Below are 20,629 nucleotides of genomic sequence, written 5' to 3' on the forward strand. Positions count from 1 at the left end.
AATGCAAGGGAAGCGGATCGTCCTCTAGCGGGGGCATTTTATTGTCACCGGCGAAGCTTTGTCTTTTCCGAGAGACGGTGGTGATAACACCACCTCAACCGCTGCAGCGTAGGTGTAAGCTTGCCATGAATGGATTCCACCTGCTTTGTGAGATTTTGGATCGCATTGATGACCATTTTCATCTCATCTTCCATATTATTGAGGCGGACATTTTCTTCGGCCATTTTTTGTAACTACCTGTGAAAACGCGTATATGAATGAGTATAATGCCCAATAAAGAATCATTCTATGACTTAGTCATATTATTATTGCATAATGTACTTATTTGCAAAGAAAAAAAGAGAGAAAAAAAAAGGTTTTATTTATATATCATTACAGGTGGCGTCCCCGGGGTTCGAACCCCGGTCGCCTCGGACCCTGAGGCTACATCCCCGGATACCACTGGGCCGAAGGCCGCGGTGGTGTCAGTACGGGGCAAAAAAAATTATTTAAAGTATAAAAAGCGGCCCGAGCTATATTAACATTTGTACAAACCATAAACATTTTTACAGAAGATATTCAAAACCCCTAAACATAAATACAGGGACATATAAAAGACAGGGCTTTTAACAAGAAGATGCCCTTTCCCGGATGCTCATTCTATAGACGATGGGGAAGCTACAGTCTCTCGGAGCCGTTTATTTTCACGGACAAGCTCCGCAATAAGCGTATCCTTCGTCCCCACGGTCCTCTCGAGCTGGTCGATCTTGTGTTTGGCGACCTGGGCTTGTTGGGTACATCCGGGACTTTTGGCTGTAGCTCTGCCGGGATTTTGTGATGTATGATGTAGAATAAAGAGGCATGGTGGACTTTTTCTTGCCCTTTCAACAGTTTAGGCACAAGAATGATCTCAGGTTGACATTCAGTCCATTTTCTCTGGATGACACCAATTTCGTCAGCGTAATTATAATTTGAGCGAGTGAATCGGGTTCGAAGCAAATGGCGTCGTAAGAGGTGGCGGGATCTCTGGAGGGCCTCAGATCGGCGAGCTACCGGTAGGGGTAGTATGAAGTGATGCCGGATAACCCGAGCAAAGGGACAGGGTTGTGAAACTGGTGAGCATACCGAACCTGACCCTCATGGAACCATTTAGCATGCCACAAGAAAGCCTCGGGATCGGGGTTTTTCAAAAAATCTATCCAGGTAGAATAATCCTTATGAGGGGAATTATTTTCTAAAACCTCGAACCTTTGAATCGGGTGCATGAAGTCATCGACTTCAAAAAGCTGCATGAGATGCCCAAAACCTCTCAAATGAGATAAAAACCAGATTTGTAAAATCTCTGGGGCGGCCCGCATAATTTTATCATCATTTTGTTTAAAACGGTTCAAAGACAAAAATGTTTCTGCTAGAACCGAGTTAACATAACCCAAGCCGGTGCAAATTTGTTTGGCCACATACGCAATTGAAGGGTTTATTGAATTTCTACGATGGGGGAAAATGACACACCCAACAAAAGCAAGGATAAAAATTTTAGCTCTTTGGCTCATGGGTTGACTTTCAAAAACGTTCATTTAGGAAAAACCAGGGGCAGGCATTGCAATAGGCTTTAACGACTCTTTTCACGGTATTGCTATCGGTTCGCAAAAACTGGGATAATTCGGATAGAGGGGACACACCCAAAAGTGGTTTGATGAGTTCAGATCCCAAAGGCTTTCCAATGACAACGCTGTACTCCTCCAGGGTCGGGGTCATCTCAAACTTACCGAATATGAAAGTGGATGTTTGTGGATACCAGAAATGTGCTAATGCTTGCATCATGCCAGAATGGATGTTGATTTTGAGCAAGGGGAGTAGGCGACCAATTCTTGCTTTAACATACTGTTGGCCATTTTGATCGAGTCGGTCCCACCATGCCAGAAGCTCTTTTTTAGGAGTGGGGACAAATTGGACATCAGCTCTTCCCATCGTGTATAAAATGCAATCAACGGGTGGCCTAAAAAAAACGAATCAAATGAATAAGTACGCTGGATAATAAAATGAAAAGGGACAGAATATATACCTTTCCTTGAACCATGGCAATCACAATGACATACACATGAGGAGTGAGGTTCGATTTCTATCTAGACTGGCCCAGCAAAATGAAGTTAAAAGGGTGCCTGACCGTCGCAGTCTCGCGTTGGTGTCAAGTCCTTTTAACCTCGGCCGAATCGAAAGGAATATCTTATAGTCACGCGAATAGCGGCTAAAGATACTTCTTTACGATTTTTTAGAAATAAATTCCGGGGAAAAGAAAGGCAACCTCTACATCGCGGACTCGCGTTCGAGGTTGTATCTTTCTTAACACCATCCTAGGATGCCCTATCGCGGCCCAGGTCCGGCAGCGTGGTTGTGTGTGCAACAGTGTAGTGCTAAATCATTAAAGCATACACAACAAATTATAAACAATCAATTCGAACCTGCAAGAACAAATAACACCTTAATGTCAGGTTCATACCTAGAGTCCTTGCTGCCAAACAAAAATCATTTTGAACAGGATAAAATTTTTGGCCTAAGTCCACTTTTAAAAAAAACAAGTCCCCAGCGGAGTCGCCAGTCTGTCGCGACCGAACTCCCGAGCCCTTTTTAAACAACATGCAAAAAAGGGGGGCTCGCCTGGTACGTGCTAAGTCTAGGTTCGGGACTTAACTCGGGCTCTCCCAAGCCCATACCATATCGCGACTTAGGATTTAAGTGTTTAACATGCAAGTGGTTTATATCAAGGAGTCGCCACTAATCGATTTGGGGTGGGCCGATTAGAAACCCAAATAGGGTGATGGGAGAATCACCCTATTCCTACGAACCAGTGATTAACTAAATTCGGGGACTTGGTTACACTAGTTGGATAACTAATGCCCTTTCGGTACCATTTTACCCTATTCATTTCTGAAAACATTTGTCAGGCAATTTGGATTGATTTTAGGACCTTTCTCCTAATATGTGAGGTGATCAAGCGAGTGCATAATCAGGAACGATCAGCAGTCAGGAACACAGCAATTCATGCAGCCTAAGGTTCTAACCCTAACTAAGTCAGATGACATTCAAAAACACAACATTCATGCAATTGTATTAAAAACATGCATAACAATACAACGGTAATAAAAACTAACATGCAAATACTACCGCGCAACCTCAGGCTTGTCTAATTTAAATAAGACAAAAACTTACAAAATAATATCACATTAGATTAAAACAACAACAATATATCACATAAAATAAAAAAAAAAATTTTAAAAAAAAAAAAAAAAAAATAAAAATAAAATAAAATAAAATAAAATACGAAATATTTTTTAAATAAAAAAAAAAAAACAAATAAAAAAAGAAGAAAGAAAAAGAAAGAAAAGAAAAACAAAAAAAAACTTTTTTTTTTTTTTGCAATTTTTTTAATTTTTTTTTTTTTAAAAGCAAATAAAATAAAATAAAATAAAAATAAATAAAAAAGGGATCCGGACGGTCGGAACCGACCCGGTCAACGGATCCGACCCGGTCGTTGACTGGTCGGATCGCTGAACCGGGTTGGTTGGACTGACCCGGGTCAACTGATCGCCGTCGTTGCTGGGACTCGGATCGAGGTGAACCGGTCATTGGACCGACCCAGGTCAACGGATCCGACCGGTCGTTGACCCGGTCGGATCGAGTGAACCGGGTCGGCTGGACGACCCGAGTCACAGATCCGACCGGGCGTTGACCGGCTCGGGTCAATCAACTGCGGTCAGCCGAGCCGGTGGGAGCACCCCGTCGAAGCCAAAAACGGCCTCTCACCGGCCGACCTGCACGGCGCCGCCCCCAAATCGGCCTCCCGGGAGTAAAACCAAGCCTCTCCACCCACCGGTCACTGTCCGACCAAGCCACGGCCGGCGACCAAAACAAAACCGGTTTCATTGAGGACTTTTGTCGAACAGATGGTGTGCGCTTCCAAAAACAACAAATCCTGACCTGTTCCGGCGAACCGGAGGATTCAGGCGAATCAACCTACCTTCGGTGAGGACACACGGACGGCGGGGGATGACGGTATGGGCCGGGATTCGCGCGAAACGGCCGGCGCGAGTCCCGGCCATACCGAGCAGAAAAACAGAGCAAAACAGAGGCGGTTCGGGCCGGACTGAGAGCTCACCGTCGACGGCGCGTCTGGGGCTTTCCGGTTGATCGGGGGGCGACGGCGACGCGGCTGGGAACCTGCAAAAACCGACTTTCCCTTCTTTCTCTCTCAATTTTCTCTCTTTCTCTCTCAATTTTTCTCTCTCTGTTTCTCTCTCAATTTTGCCGACCGGGGCTCTCTCTCTCCCTTTGGCTATTTATAGCCGGACGACGGTGCCCCTCTCGCTCCGTTATGCTGTAATGACGATGCCAGCCTGCACCGGCCTATTCTCGCGCGCGACTTTCGCGGCCATTTAGGCCGGTGCAGAGCGGGATCGGATCGGTGAGGCGCAGAGCGGACAGAACAGGGAGCCGAGAGGAGGAGGAGATAAGGAAGCCGGGACAGGGAGGACGGGGATCGGCAATTAATGCCAGTCCCGTCGGCGTGCTCTCTCGGCCTTCCTCTGGCCAGATAGCGACGGCGAGGAGCGGCGCCGCCGTGCGTCGGCGTGACGTCGCGAACGAGGGGAGAACAGGGCGAGAGAGCGGCCGGTGAGGAAGAAGAAGAAAGGGGTGGCGGGCGGTGCCCGTGCGGGAAGAAAAAGAAAGAAGAAAAAAGAATGGGCCGGGCCGGGGGGAAAAAAGGAAAAGAAAGGGCCGTCTGGCCACATCGACCGGCCCGAATTTTTTTTTTTTTTTTTTAAATTTTTGTTTAAAATTTAAGAAAATATGCTCTAATAGGCCCTATTAATGCACATATGCCTAATGTCTATATGCAATGCATTTAAATTGAAATATTTTTGTTTTAGGAATTAAAGAAAATTAATTCCTAAATTTTGTGCAATTAATTTTGGGCAAATTAAAAATAGGTGTCAACAGTAGATAACTTAAACAAAAAAATATTTGGTAAGTAAGGCAAATATAAATGGTAAATCATTAGAATAGTTGGTAAGTATAATTGGAGAAAGTTAGTAAGTCATATCAAAATGCTATTAATTTCATGGAAAATTTGGTAAACTTAAGGGGTTGATAACAAAAAGGCGAATGAAAGTTGGTAAAAGACAAGAGAAGTTTTGTTGTTAGAGATAAAAGAAATTAGTACTTCTGAAAAGAAACAAACAGATATCAGTAACTAACTCAAATAAGAGCTGGTGTTGCAAAAGGAGTTGATAACTTCAGAGGAACAAAGTTGGTAATCAATTTAACTAAGGTTAGTAATTTCCGGAAAGTCAGTAAGAAAGGCAAATAAAATTGGTAAATCAATAGAAAAGTTGGTATATTTAAGAAAAAAATTAGATCAACATCAGTGAGTAACTCAAATAAGAGTTGTAATCCAAAACTAGTTAGTAACTTAATAGAAGAAAAGTTGGAAAGTCACACAAATAAAGGTTGGTCATTTCATGTAATAGTTGCCAAACTTAAGCCGTTGATGAGGAATGCAAATGAAAGTTGGGAGGCGATAGGAGAAAATTTTTTTAGTCAGAGATAAGAGAAGTTAGTAATTTCCAAAAAACAAATTATTGGTAACTAACTCAAATATTAGTTAGCAATGCAAAACTCATTGATAAACAGTTTAATCGGAGAAAATTTGCTTATTTATCATGATTGAGTTTGGTAAATTCTAAAAACTATCCGTAAATTTGTAAAGTTGACAAGCAAATCAAAGTGGTGACTCTATATAAAAAGTTGATAAATTAGAAGAATAAATAAATGTTTGTAAGGAACTCATATTAGAGTTGGTAACCTAAAACAAGTTAATAACTTCGAACATAAGCTGGTAAATCGCCCAAATAAATATCGGTGATTTATAAAATAGATAGTCAATATAAGGTATTGATAAGAAAAGTCAAAAAAAATTAATATAAAAAAATTTGTTTTGTCAGAAATAAGAGAATTTAGTCATTTAAAAAAACCAAATAAATTTCAATAACTAATTCTAGTTGATAACGCATAAGTAACTAGTAATATAATTGGGGAAAAGTTGGTAATAATTTAACTAAGGATGGTAATTTCTGAAAAGAGTTGATTGTTGGTAAGCAAGACAAATAAAACAGGTAAGTCATTGAAAAAATTTGTAAAAGTAAAAAAAGAAAAAAGATCAGCGTTAATAACAACTCAAATGAGGCTCGGTAAACCAAAAATAGTTTTCAAGCTAATATGAGAAAAGACGTAAGTCACACAAATAAATGTTGGTAATTTCATATAAGAGTTAATTAATTTTAAGGTATTATTAAGAAAGACAAATAAAAGTTAGTAAAAGATAAGAAAAGTTGGTAATTTGCGTACTATTACAAAGAGTTTGTAGTTTTATAAAAATATCGGTAAGTTACCAATTAGTTATTAGGAATTTAGTGACCAATAACTCTTTTACCAATATTTGTTTGATACTTATCAACTTTTAAATTTATCAGCAAGGATAAAAGTTTATATCTTTAAAAAACGGAACAATAGAATAGTCCTCTGCATATACGAATTTATTTAATGTCATCCTCAACCAATAGTACTATAGAAACATTCAAGATTTAATTAAATAAAAGACTGAGATACTCGAAACGCAAATTTTCTTTATATATAAAACAAAATTCCCACTCCCCATCATTTTAGATTTCACATAATTGGACTTATGATATAAGTTGTGTATGTGGTCTAATTTTTGCATCCAATCCCAAACAGCTCATAGAGAAGAAGTTATTCACTGTTTTAAGGCAAAAATGTGCACCAAACTTAAGCACCATCCTAGAGAAGTTACATGCAATTCCAGGTGACGTTTCAAGTGAGAATTTGGGAGTGAATGATTCCGATTTGAGGTTTGAGATGTGGAGAGAAATCGATATTATCGTCCATTCGGCCGCAACTACCACATTGGATGATTGGTACCTTATTAATCCGCTCAATTTTTCTACAATTAATTATTCATATTAAACCAATTTTGTAAGCTTTTTTTCTTGCAGGTATGACACTGCACTGGCCATCAATACCTATGGAGCTAAGCATGTTGCAGAATTTGCAACAAGATGCGTCAATATAAAGATGCTACTCCATGTATCAACTGGTAAGTGATTTTCCGTTGCGGTTGCTCTCGATATTTTCCTCATTCTATTGTGTTTCGCTCAATAAGAGTATGTCACATCAGTTCATAAACTGATTTAGTGGACTGATCATATCAGCGTATCTAGCATTGACCATATTTTATTGATTATAACCGTGCACCTGGTTCTTTTTCAGCATATGTTTGCGGCGAAAACAGCGGAGTCATACCAGAAAAGGCATTTCGCATGGGTGAGACAATCAGTGGATCAAGAAAACCGGACGTCAATGAAGAAAAGTTCTTGAGCGAAGAATTAATAGGTGAGCTTCGAGAAAAGAATGCTTCAGAGGAGGAAATCACCATCGCTTTGAAGAATTTGGGCTTGCAAAGGTTTGATTTATTTAGATCTTAAAGTGAATAATAAGGTTAATGATCATGCTACTTGACACTGTTATCAAAACCAGATTCTTATCCTTCTTTTTGGAAAGAAGAGTATCCAAACATATATTTTAATTATGGAACAATATGGAGATGTAATAGTTTTAACCCGAAAAGTCGAAGTCATTTAGTAATATGTATGAATCAATTTATCAACGAGGTGTTGGCTTAAATGACAAGGAAAATAGTTGATGAGTAAAATCCCAAATGCACTTGGCGGATGGCAAAGAGTACGTCTTTAAGATTGCCCGGGGAGGTGGACTTGTCGAGGTGCGCAAAAATTGATCCCGACACCACCTAACCGTTAAACCAAATGAATTTTAAAATGAATTTTCATAACCGTAGGAAAATAATCCTCCTTTCTTATCGGTTCCAAAATAATTGATGTGCAGGGCGAGGCTCCATGGTTGGCCAAACACATACACTTGGACAAAAACAATGGGGGAAATGATGATGAGGCATCATCTCAACTGGAATGTGTCGCTTGCTGTTGTAAGGCCAACCATCATAACAAGCACCTATAGTGAACCTTTTGCCGGTTGGTTCGACGGTTTCCCTTTCAGGTTATCCTTCTCAAATCTCCCTCACTCACACATTCACATAAATTAATTCATTTGTGCTTTTGAAAGCAAAATGGTGAAGATTACTCTAACATTTTCAAACGTTTTGTGTAAAATGCAATCAAGTCATTGGCCTTTTGAAATTCGTGTAATCAAGTCTAACCGGTTGGAAAATGGGATTATTTTTTTACCAAATTAAGCATATTTTGACCATAACTGTCCAAAGACTAGTCTTTGGGCCCATAGGGTTTTGAGTAAAAGCCTAAATCCGGTTATTAAGTCTCAAATCGAATCTCTAAAACTCAATCAAAATTTCAATTAGCTAATTATAGCCGCCTACAATAACCGAGAGTTTTTTTTTATATGCAATTTAGTTTTTCCTTTCATGAATTTATTGATTGAAATGGAAATTTGATTTTTAAACTCATATGTCTTGTTATACTTCTTAGTTTGGATATCTATGAATGAACCTTTCATTTATTTTTTAAGGATTCAATTCGAGATTGAAGTGTTGATTTATGTTTTCGATTTGATATCGACTTCTACTCAATTTTTCATAGAATTTGAGTTCTATTTTCAATTGATAATCATAATCAAGTCACACTCTCAATGCACAAGAAAGACTCCTTTTTTCATGTTTTGCCGAAAATCTTTTCTAATAAATTTGATAAGGAATTCAATTTTCCAGCAATTTCGCATAACTTGTGGCAATATTAGGACACAATCGTACGATTCTCAAAAGGCATAGAGCTATTGAACTTGTTGAAATTATGACTCGATCGCACATCATACAAAATGTTTGGAACTTGTCGTGTGATTTTCCCGGATGATAAAGCCATTTAATAGTACTTGTTCGTTGCAAACTTGTTTTAGTTTATTAGTTCCATATTGTGAGACTTCAGAAGTTCAAAACCATGTTAGTATACGAAGCAAGTCTTTTTTGCTAAATTACTTTCTCATGACGAATTGCACAGAACCATTGATAACGTCACCATCAATTATGGAAGAGGAAAAATAAACTCCTTCATTGGTGATCCGGACACTATCCTCGATCTGGTAATACCTACTTATCATAGCAGTGATTAATATGGCCTCTTCAATTTCAATGCAGTGTCGTGCAAAACTATCAATCATTTAACCTTCTCCTGCATGACTATATCGCATAGAATGGAAGGTACTTACTGTTAGCATAGTGAATCCGAGAATCGACATGTGTATGTTGTAGGAAAATGACATAGCTAGGATTTTTCATGTAGGAAGGCAAACATCATATTTGGATAATCAACCTATACTTTAACACGTGGTTCATGAACAGCGAGTAAGCAAAAGTTTAGGGGTCTACCGCTTGAGGGTAGAGTTCTCCATTATAGAAGGCAATTACAAAATTCATTCAATTTCGAATTCTATCTTTCTTCAGTAAAATGAGAGTTTAGGCTGATGAAGAATATAGAGGCTGAATCATCCTTCCCTGGCGGCCCTAATATACTAGGTGCAAGCCATACCTTCCCCCTATACGTGGCAAGGGGAAAAACGGGAAAAAAGAGACGAGTTCTTATCAATTATGCCCATGGCGAGGCAACAATATCTATATCACAAATGGTGGATTGCATGTTCTCAATTAAAGCTATTACTGGTCGATCACCCTGAAGATTAGGCCTAGTGTACAACATAGAATTTTCATGGAAATACTCTGACCTGGCCGGGTTTTTTTTTCATTTAAGCACATTGTCTAAGTTTGCCCATTTACCTTTCAAGCCTGAGTTGTTCAAGTGGGCCGCTCGCCCGTTGATCGCCTCTGCTCTCCTCGCATTTGAGTTTCAATATGTAATTTTTTTTTTTTTGCAGATACCAGCTGATATGGTGGTGAATGCCATGATTGTGGCCATGATAGTGCATGCAAATCGGCCTTCATATATGATTTATCACGTGGGTTCCTCAATGAGTAATCCCCTGAGGTATGCAGACTTTCAGAGCTTCATTCTCAATTATTTCACAGACAACCCTTTGGCAAATGAGGATGGAAAACCGGTCAAAGTTGGTAAGCTTATCCTAGTAGACGGCATGGAAAGCCTTCGAAAGCACCTGACCCAACATTACACTCTCCGGTCAAAGGTTTGTCCCATTGACTCAAATTGTCGATCGCATATCAATATCTCATGTGCCATATGAAATTTTTGCGACGCTCTCCGTTTTTGTGTGTTTATTGTAACTCTTGCTGTGATAAATTGATAATGGCCCAGCCATTAGGTCAACCATAATTTGGCTTTGTGACAAAACAGCATTGGCTAAGCCGGCACAAAAGCGCCCTTAGCCCATTGTGACCCGAACTAATCGAAATGCATCCATTTGTCTCATACACTATGGGGATAAACCCGTTAATAAGTAAGAAGATAAAATCTCAAATCAGCGATTTTCGTCAACTCTCCTACATATACATCAGGAGTCCATTGATGAGAAGGGGCAAAGACTCGTGAGTCGCTAGGTCACGATCAGGAGTACTTTTACCTACTGTTTTTTTTTTGTTAATACCACGAAAAATTTCAAACTGATACACTTATGACAAATTTACCAAAAAAAACTATTTGACCATAAAAAACGCCAAACTGGTACACCCGTGACGAATTTACCATCCATTAGTTTTTGTTAAATTTTCCCATCAAGTTACTGAGTTGGATGACATGTAGCCATTAATTGGTGTACCAATTTGGGGTTTTACCCCTCCGTTTGTCACAGTTTTACCAATTTATGATTTTTTGTGGTATGAATTCAATTTAACGGAAGGTAAATTTGTCACAGATATATCAGTTTGGGGTTTTTGGTGGTCAAAAAATTAGTTTAGGGTAAATTTGTCACTAATGTACCAGTTTAGGGTTTTTGGTGGTCAAAAAATTAGTTCAGGGTAAACTCATCACAAGTATACCAGTTTGAGGTTTTTTGTGATATTGACCCTTTTTTTTTACAACATTTATTAGTTTGATTTCATTTCATGTCTAACGCAAAAACCTTCACACACATGTGAAGATTCTGCTTTTATCTACATATATATGGAAGAGTCAAAGTTAGACTCTCTCCAAAGGACACCACGAGGGCCACGACTTTCGTATAGAGCTCACTTTAATGACATAACTTTTCTATCGATCACTTGAGTGTCATAACTTTTAAAAAAAACTTTCATTTGAGTAATGTCGGCGATTTCCCTTGCAGTCGTGGTACTCAATTGATCGATTAAAAATTTGTGGCAATGATAGTCATCTATTGAAAAGTTACGGCACCAAAGTAAACGCCGTACAAAAATATGGCACTTGTGTTGTCTTTATCCCCTTTATAACCCCATATGTCATACAGTCAAAGGATCACTTACGAACTAAGAATGTTTGTCCGCCAAACCCATTTTACTTCTATAATCATCGCAACTTGAAAAGCCAAAAGTGCAAAAAGGCATATTCACGGTGAAAATAAATTGGTGGGATGGACTAAATTGGTACCAATGTAATAAGGTTTAGGACTAAATTGATCTAATTGAAAGGTTTATGATTTTTTTTATACTTTTTCCTTGGTTCCATCTATTCGATGTGGGGTTTGAGAAAGGACTGAACCTAAGTCAGATTCAAGAGACTTTCTACCATATAATTAATGCAATGCAGTTGTGCATCAATGTTTTGATAGTGATACCTAACTACAAACTAATACAGTGGCTTGAAAAGTCAACCACCTGACTGAATAAATGGGGACAAATATCAACTAACTAATTCATAATGACATTAAATGTGGAGCTCGATCATCTTGAAAATGCATTCACGGATCTTTTACCCAAAAGGATGAAAAACTATAATCAAGGACAAAGCCTAGAAAACACCTAGGCATAAATTACCCTATTACTACAAAATTTTTAAAAGGCAAAAGTACACTAAAAGTGCCATAACTTGTGTACGGCGATCACTTTGGTGCCATAACTTTTTTTTTAATCACTTTGGTGCTAACTTTTTTGAAAATCGATCACTTTAGTGCCAATGCTGACGTGGCTCGCTGGAAATCCAATGTGGCGCTGACACGGCTCGCCGGAGAGGTCCAGTCAGCATTAAAAACCAAATACGACGCCGTTTAGCCCGCTGACGTGTACTTTTTTAAAAAAAAATTAAATTATATTTAAAAAAAAAAAAAACCCCGCAGCAACGGCGAGGGAGCCCTCGCCGATGCTGCCGCCAACCCACCACCGCCGGGAAGGGCCGGCGGTGGTGGGCGCAGTGGTCGGCGAGGGTCGTCGGCCCCTGGCCGGGGCCCGGTAACCCTCGCCGAGCCCGGCGAGGGCCGGGATCCGGCGAGGCGAGACCTCGCCGTCGGGACCCAGGCGACGGCGAGGTCCGGCCTCGCCTTTGTCGGGAGAGGGCAAGACCCGCCGTCGCCTAGGTCGCGACGGCGAGGTCTCGCCTCACCGGACGAAGGCGAGGCCGACCTCGCCGTCGCTTGGGCCGCGACGGCGAGGCGAGACCTCGCCTCGCCGGATCCGGCCCTCGCTAGGCTCGGCGAGGGTCGCCGGATCCGGCCCTCCTTGGGCTCGGCGAGGGTCGCCGAGCCCCGGCCGTGGGCCGGCGACCCTCGCCAACCACTGCGCCCACCACCGCCGAGCCTTCCGGCGGTGGTGGGTTGGCAAAGCGGCGTGCGAGGGCTCCTCGCCGCCTGCAACTTTTTTTTTTTTTAAATTAAAAAATTCGAAAAAAAGCCACGTAATTTCCACCGTGTACAAGTCAAACCATTTTTTTTTAATATAAATGCCAGGTCAGCTTTTTTGCCAGAGTCACTAAAGTGATCGATTTTCCTCCGACTTGGCACTAAAGTGATCTGAAAAAAAGTTATGGCACCAAAGTTATCGCCGTACACAAGTTATGGCACTTCTAGTGTACTTTTGCCATTTTTAAAATATGGAAGATTGCCTTGGAGGGGCAAGGACTTTTTAAATTATTATAGATGTCAACATGCATGTGCGAATGCAATTGCATTTCTCTTCCTTTTATTGACCAAGAAACATAAAAGGGCGCCAATGGAAAGCAATCTCAATTATGCAAGATGAAATTAAAGAAAGTTGGGAATTTGGTAATCAATTAGGCTACAATTACTTCTTTCAACAATGAAAGCATAATACCTCTAGTCTCAAATAAGATGAAAGAGGGCCTTTGATGTTATTCAAAAGTAAAACCCACTCCAAATGGTTACCACCTTGAGCAGTTACATCTGATTACTTCTTTTGAGCGGTCCACATCATTTGGTCAAGTCACAAATTGGATCAAAATTGGACACTTTTCAGTGTGTGGTTCGAGGAAGAACCAGGTCCTAATCAGAGTTGACAAGGATAATATATATCAAGAGCACTAAACCCAAACAATGATTTATGTGCGATTTCATTAAGCAAATACTTGTATTAATAAATTCAGTGTGTGTATATCTTTAATGAGCATTAATGGGAAAACATTAACGAAACCATTTACATTTTAATAATCGGAAATATCATGAGATCTAACAAAACCATTTATATTTTAATAATCGGAAAAATCACGAGATCTTAGACCATGGCTCTGATACCAACTATTAGCGATGATGTAATCCTTTATGCGGAAATTCAATATAAAAAAATATTAGATCTTCATGATTTATTCATGACAAGAGGGATGAAGACACATACATTTATCTATAGCGATAACTTTGAAAAAAAATTGTTGCAAAAATTAGAGAAACGAATAAATGTAATTTCTCTCTCTTAACCCACTTTTTATTAACATATTTTACCTGACGGAGGATTAATATAACTTTCGTTGTCCATGGCTGAAAAGAGGACTAGACTCTTTGTATAGGCTGTCAATAGGTGCCTTTAATAAGTGCCTTCCATTAAGGCACATAAAATATTCTATCTTCATAAAAGTTGTAACTTCTCATACTTTATCATCATAAAAGTTATAACTTTTCATTGCCAATATATTTTTTTAGCATTTAAATAATTATTAAACCATTAATAATATCATGAGGCAGCAATTATTCTTACAGGGATTGCACTCTTATACCCGTTAAATAATTTCGTATGTAACCATGCAGTAGCTAGTTCTCTTTCTGTCGTATTGCAATGTTGATGATGACGTGTCAAAAAGTTAAGAATGAAGTCAGATCAAAGAGATCGTACAATATTAATTTTAACAGGTGAGGTTGGCAGGCATGATAAAAACGTGGAGGTTGGCAGGCATGATAAAAATGCAGCTGTATATGGAGCCTCAGTGCTTAATTCGCTCTTCAAGTTTCCCCTAGCTCTTGTTCAAAGACTCTCTCGTCCATTTCGGTTCCAATATGGGGTTGGATATAGTCCAATTTCTTGAAAACAAGACCATCTTAGTCACGGGAGCCACCGGCTTTCTCGCAAAGAGTACTCTCTCTCTCTCTCTCTCTCTCTCTTTCTCTCTCCACGTATGAAGCATACTTAGTCGCCAATTGCCATCAATTGACCATCTTTTTGCTAACTAACATTTATTTGATTCTATATGTTATGATGGGTTAGTTTTTGTGGAGAAGATGCTTCGGATTCAACCAAATGTCAAAAAAATATACGTTCTTATCAGAGCTGTGGACAAACAAGCGGCCACACTGCGGTTGCATGAAGAGGTAGGGATTCAAACCCTAAATTATCCTCGGATAGTTAGATCCGCTTTTTTTTTTTCTGAATTGACCAGCAAAAAGAGGCACACATAAATGTGTGTGCAATAAAAATGAAAGAAATTATTAAGTCTCCATTTGTTTTGTGGAAAACAAATAATTTGAAAAATATTTTCCTACAAGTAATCTCTTGTTTCACTTACAGAAATAAATGAACGAAAGATATTTTCACCTTTTACGAAAATGTCAGACATAAGTTATTGTTGATAATGAAAACTTTTTCTATTGACTAATTATTTCAAGCTATACAAGCGATCATTTTTAGAAAAATATGTTATAAATCATTCATTTCGTGAAAAAAAAAAAAACAGAGCCTAAGGGAAAAAAATTATGGGATTTGTGTAAATTTAGGAAAAGAACTTGAATTTGTACAGGATTAACCTTATTATGGTCTATTCAATCGATGGTACAATCACTTAGATGGGTAATTCCAAATTAATTCTACTCTACATAATATATCAAGCCAAAGGAAGAAAAAGAACATGAAAACTAAGATAATAGACAGAATTTCCTTCATAACAACTCTCAATCTTTTCACATCGCAAACAGCTCACAGAGAAGAAGTTATTCGACATTTTGAGGGAAAAATGGGCAGAGAATTTCAACTCAATCGTGGAGAAATTGTCTCCAATTCCTGGTGACGTTTCTCACGAGAATTTGGGAGTACATGATTATGATTTGAGGTCGGAAATGTCGAGAGAAATAGACATAATTGTTAATTCGGCCGCGACTACAAATTTTGACGAAAGGTACGATATTACAATCTTGCCCTCCCCGCTCAATTTAAAGTTTGTTCAAGAAATTCGTGGCTTTTCTTCACGCTATTTTGAGTTTACTGCCATTTTTTTCCGCAGATATGACATTGCACTGGCTGTCAATACATTTGGAGCTAAACATGTTGCTGAATTTGCTGTAAGATGTGCCAACATAAAGATGCTACTCCACATATCGACTGGTATGTGATCGTCGATTGTGGTTGTTATCCATATTTTTGCTATGTAAATTAGTAGATGAGAGATTGCATTATAGTACCGCTTGTCTAAAATATATTTTACAGTGACGGTGTATCTTATATAACCTATTATTTTAAGCCTATGTATGTGGCAATATGACCGGAATTATACGAGAAAAGGCATTTAACATGGGTGAGACGCCCAACGGGTCAAGGGAGTTGGACGTGAATGAAGAGAAGCTCTTGGTTGAAGAATTGATGAACGAACTTCAAGAAAAGAGTGCTTCGCAAGAGGAAATCAACATCGCTTTGAAGAATTTGGGCTTGCAAAGGTTTGCTTGTTATTAATTGAATTGCAAATAATGGAATCGATGATTAAGTTAGTTGAAAATTACATCTTTAATTGTCGCTCTCGAACCCAGGCACCGAGTTAGACCACTATCTCAAGCTCGGTTTATTCAATCATCATCTCTAAAGTGAATTATATCAAATCGATACTCTTTTCATGAAAATTTGGGTCGTAAATATGTTTTTGATTGTACTTGAAGTTTTAGTGATAAACTCTTTACAAGGTACTTTATCTAAGGACGTGACCATAGTATTCATAACTAAAACATGAGTGAGTTAGTTAAAATATGTCTGATCAATCAATTCATTTGTATATGCGCGTACTAGTATAAAATAATCTTTGGCAGTTCTTATGATTTTCATTATAATTGATGCGCAGGGCAAGGCTGCATGGTTGGCCAAACACGTATACTTTAACGAAGGCAATGGGGGAAATGATGATGCAACATCATCTCAAACAAAATATACCACTTGCCGTTATGAGACCCACAATCATAACAAGTACTTATCGAGAACCTTTTGCCGGTTGGACTGAGGGTTTCCCTCTCAGGTTATCCTTTACAAAATCTCTCTCTCTCTCTCTCTCTCTCTCTCTCTCTCTCTCTCTCTCTCTCTCTCTCTCTCTCTCTCTCTCTCTCTCTCTCTCTCTCTCTCTCTCTCTCTCTCTCAATGTGGTCCGATATTTAACTGCCTATCTTTAGCAACAACTTCAGAGTATAATAGATCACTCACGGTCAATACAATTTTACAGAATCACTCACTTTAGATTTCTAGTATCACCTGTGACATCGTTTTTTGGGAATAATATTATATGTAATCGCTGAATTGTTATCGGGTGTTCGATGCACTTCATTCAGTAACTAAATTGAAGTAAAAAAAAAGTTGAACAATATCGAATATGGAACAAAGGTATTACCTCTGGGTTATTTGCAAAATGCAAGTTGTTACTGGACAAGGAAAACCAAAAAACCATACATGGTCTACAAATGAACGGATGACGTTTGCGATCCTTGATTTTAATGAAGGGCCATAAAAAGTCAACTCCGTGTGAGGTTAACAGGAGAGTTTGAAAGAGATTTCTTGAATTAGTAAAAAAGTCAACTCCGCTGTGAGGTTAACAGGAGAGTTTGAAAAGAGATTTCTTGAATTAGTAAAAGATCAACGTCTCATGTACAGTTTACCTTCATCAAAAGAATAGAGCCAGTTGGTAAGGGCGATAAGTATCTTTTACTGGTTAAATTTTGGTTTTATTTGATTGATTATATTGTGAGACCCCTTAGTCGTTGACAAGATACGGGGAGAAGTATCTTGTTAACCGAGAATTTTGTTGCTTAACAAGCAAGGGTTCGTCTGATGACTTTTTTCTTTCTTTGGAAACATACGATGACACAGGACTATGGACAGCATCGCCATCCACTATGGTAGAGGAAGACTGAAAAACTTCCTGGGAAATCCTAACACGATACTCGACACGGTAACATCTAATCATCTCGATGAGCAGTGCCCAACGTCAAAATGTCACGATTATAAGCATCCTGAATTTTGCATTAGCTATTGTGTACTCCTCCTTTGTGAATTGGCATGTGATCACTATATTGTGCACATTTGAAATTATGTATGAACATTCATCTATTTATATACAAATACATTTGATACATTTCGACATAAATATGAAATTTCATCTTGCGTAGTTACCGGCAGATATGGTGGTAAACGCTATGATCGTGGCCATAGCGGTGCATGCTAATCAGCCTAATTCAAACAAGATTTACCAAGTGGGTTCTTCAAAGAAACATCCTGTGACTTATTCAGATCTTCACGACGTCATAAGGAGCTACTTCCAGGATAGCCCTTGGATCGGCGAGAATGGGGAGCCGGTCAAAGTACATAAGCTTAAAATTATAGGAAGTATGGCCAGCTTTAACAAGCACCTGAGACTTTACATTCTCTTATCGAAGGTCAGTCCAAAACGACTTAAAAAGTGAAGATCAAGTAAGTCACCAAAAGTCAATTCAATTGTTTAAAAATATTTAGAAAATTGAAAATTACATAAATATCTGAAAATATTTTTCCTATATAAATTTTAGAAAGTCAAGGCTACATATTTCTTTATTTTACGATATAAGTGATACTGAACTACGTTTTAATGAACACGTCTTCAAAATAATCAGATGATTTGTTTGAAGTGACATTTTCTTTTAATATGTTCTCAAAATATACTGCTCTCATTATATTACTTTCATTAAATGGGAAATAGTTGAAAATTTTCAAAATATATAAAACGATATGTATTGTAACACATATAAAGTTTGAACAATTTTTTAAATTCCCGTGGAAACATTGATGCATGGATTCTTTTTTAACAAATTCAAAAAAGTGGGACCCTAAGTAATAAGAGTTACAGAGTTACATCAGACAATCAAAAGTAAAAAAAGCTAGTAAAAAACTGCAAAAATCATTGTCAAAAGTCACAACCACCCAGAAAAAAAAGGAAAATTCTGGTTTCTCTAAACCCTAGGCTCGTGTGTTATTTACGAATCTCATGGGCAATTTATCAAATTGATTGACATGCGTATTCCATAATATTGAAAAAGGGGAAAAGCATCTTTAGTTTTTGTTCTTCAAACGAATTCCTAGTAAGTTTGTATCATTTTGGGATGAAGGTGCTGAAAATAGCTAGCTCGATGTTTGGCGGGCGTTTCCAAGGCCTGCATGCTGACGTGGACAAAAAGCTCAACGCTACTGTGCGATTGGCAGAACTCTACGAACCTTATGTATTCTTCAAGGGCGTGTAAGCTTTGATGCATCGACCCATTTGCATGCAGAGTACATTAATCAATCACCTAGAAAAAGTGTCAAAAAAGTCATAAACCTTTTTTTTTGTGCCAATTCAGTCATAAACCTTGTGCATTGGTGCCAATTGAATCCTAAATCTTTTTTTTGTGCCAATTCAATTTTAAACATTTTGCATTGATTCCAATTCAGTCCTAAATCTTTTGCATTGATGCTAATTCAGTCCTAAACATTTTTTTGGTGTCAATTCAATTCTAAACATTTTGCATTAGTGCTGATTCAGTCCCAAACCTTTTGCATTTGTGCCAATTCAATCATTCGACATGTGAATAGCTATTAGCCGAAAGAACTAAATTGGCACCAATGCAAACGGTTTAGGACTGAATTGGCACAAAAAAAAAAGTTTAGGACTAAATTGGCACAAATGCAAAAGATTTAGGACTAATTGGCACAAAAAAAAGGTTTATGACTAAATTGGCACCAATGCAAAAGGTTTAGGACTTTTTTTACACTTTTCTCTCAATCACCTAGTTGCACTTTCAAGAATTCACTACTAAATTATATGAATATTAAAGAACGCATTCATCTTTGAAGTTAACCATTTACAACAATTGGTCATGATCTTACAAAATTTCGTATAATATCAGAGTAAGAAGTAAAAAGTTTAACCCACCCATGGGTAGCTCAATTGGTTAGTAAGTTTAAATCTTTATAGATCCATATATACTTTCCATTTATATATTTTCGCGCCCCAATCTTAATCTAAAATCCCAACTTACACTGAGAGGACTATCAAAATGGTGTCAACATTACCACACTTTCACCTATTGGCTTAAACCTTTAGAGTAGCCGTCTCTTATCTACAAAATTTCACATTATGATATCTTATTCTTGGTTTTTTCTATTGATCCAGCTTTGATGATACAAATACGGAAACTTTGAGAGCCACAACCTCTGACAATGGAGCAAACTTGGACAGTATCTTCTACTTTGATCCGAGATGTATCGATTGGGAGGACTATTTCAAGAGAACTCATTTTCCTGGAGTTGTCAACTCGTTCAAGCGCAAGTGAGCAATGATGCAATTAATATATAGTTTGGACATATAGTAGTTGACATTATGAGCTACGATGTTCTGTTCTGTCATGTGTGGAGATGGATCATGGCTGTGTAACGCATGCATTTGTTGTTTTTTAGGTGTCATGATAGATTGGAGTGCCAACGATATTGAAAATGAAATAAACAGGTGTGTTTGCTTTATGGAATATGAATGATTTGGAAAATATTTTCCTAATAATTATTGCTTATAGCACTTAAAAAAATGGATGAGCGAAATATATTTTAATCATTAAAGAAAATGTTTAGACATAAATTGTTGTCAACAATAAAAATATTTTTCATGGACTAATTATTTATATTTAGACATAAATGCTAGCACAAACCATTTCACAGCTACTAATTTAATTAAGTGTTCATCATGTTATGTTAATTTCAACATAAAATAAAATAAATAATTAGTTGCTCATCTAATACAAATGTAGCCTTTGACCATTTTCTCTTATCTTCTCTCTTGAAGATCTTAGAATATTTACAATTCCCATGAAAGACTAATTCATTATACAATATATGCAAATTACATAATAACATTATACATAAGTATGTGTTCATATCAAATGCCTATAGTGTTTATTCGTTGCCTTATCAAAGTTTGGAAGTAAATGG

The 20,629-nt window shown here is 38.1% G+C and overlaps 2 protein-coding genes across 3 annotated transcripts; both read left to right on the forward strand.

Moving 5' to 3' along the window:
* The first annotated feature begins 6,772 nt into the window (after nt 1–6,772).
* On the forward strand, nt 6,773–10,290 carry LOC115666292 (probable fatty acyl-CoA reductase 4). Its single transcript, XM_030588038.2, has 6 exons — nt 6,773–6,968; nt 7,047–7,147; nt 7,321–7,513; nt 7,954–8,124; nt 9,096–9,177; nt 9,967–10,290. The coding sequence occupies exons 1-6, from the start codon at nt 6,910–6,912 to the stop codon at nt 10,288–10,290; spliced, it is 930 nt and encodes a 309-aa protein (XP_030443898.2). The 5' UTR covers nt 6,773–6,909.
* Nucleotides 10,291–14,376: 4,086 nt separating this feature from the next.
* Nucleotides 14,377–20,133, forward strand: LOC115679108 (probable fatty acyl-CoA reductase 4). 2 transcript variants are annotated; one of them, XM_030602674.2, is made up of 10 exons: nt 14,377–14,527; nt 14,660–14,763; nt 15,364–15,563; nt 15,669–15,769; nt 15,906–16,098; nt 16,494–16,664; nt 17,507–17,588; nt 17,806–18,072; nt 18,778–18,905; nt 19,821–20,133. In XM_030602674.2, the coding sequence occupies exons 1-10, from the start codon at nt 14,452–14,454 to the stop codon at nt 19,978–19,980; spliced, it is 1,482 nt and encodes a 493-aa protein (XP_030458534.1). In that variant the 5' UTR covers nt 14,377–14,451; the 3' UTR covers nt 19,981–20,133. The 2 variants fall into 2 exon arrangements, with proteins under 2 accessions (XP_030458534.1, XP_056158982.1); XM_056303007.1 differs by lacking the exon at nt 18,778–18,905 and having other exon boundaries at nt 19,821–19,960.
* Nucleotides 20,134–20,629: the final 496 nt, after the last annotated feature.

The sequence above is a fragment of the Syzygium oleosum genome, unplaced genomic scaffold (genome assembly GCF_021117445.2).
Source record: "Syzygium oleosum isolate NSW1041296 unplaced genomic scaffold, Sole_v2.1 Sole_v2.01, whole genome shotgun sequence".
Classification (NCBI taxonomy): domain Eukaryota; kingdom Viridiplantae; phylum Streptophyta; class Magnoliopsida; order Myrtales; family Myrtaceae; genus Syzygium; species Syzygium oleosum.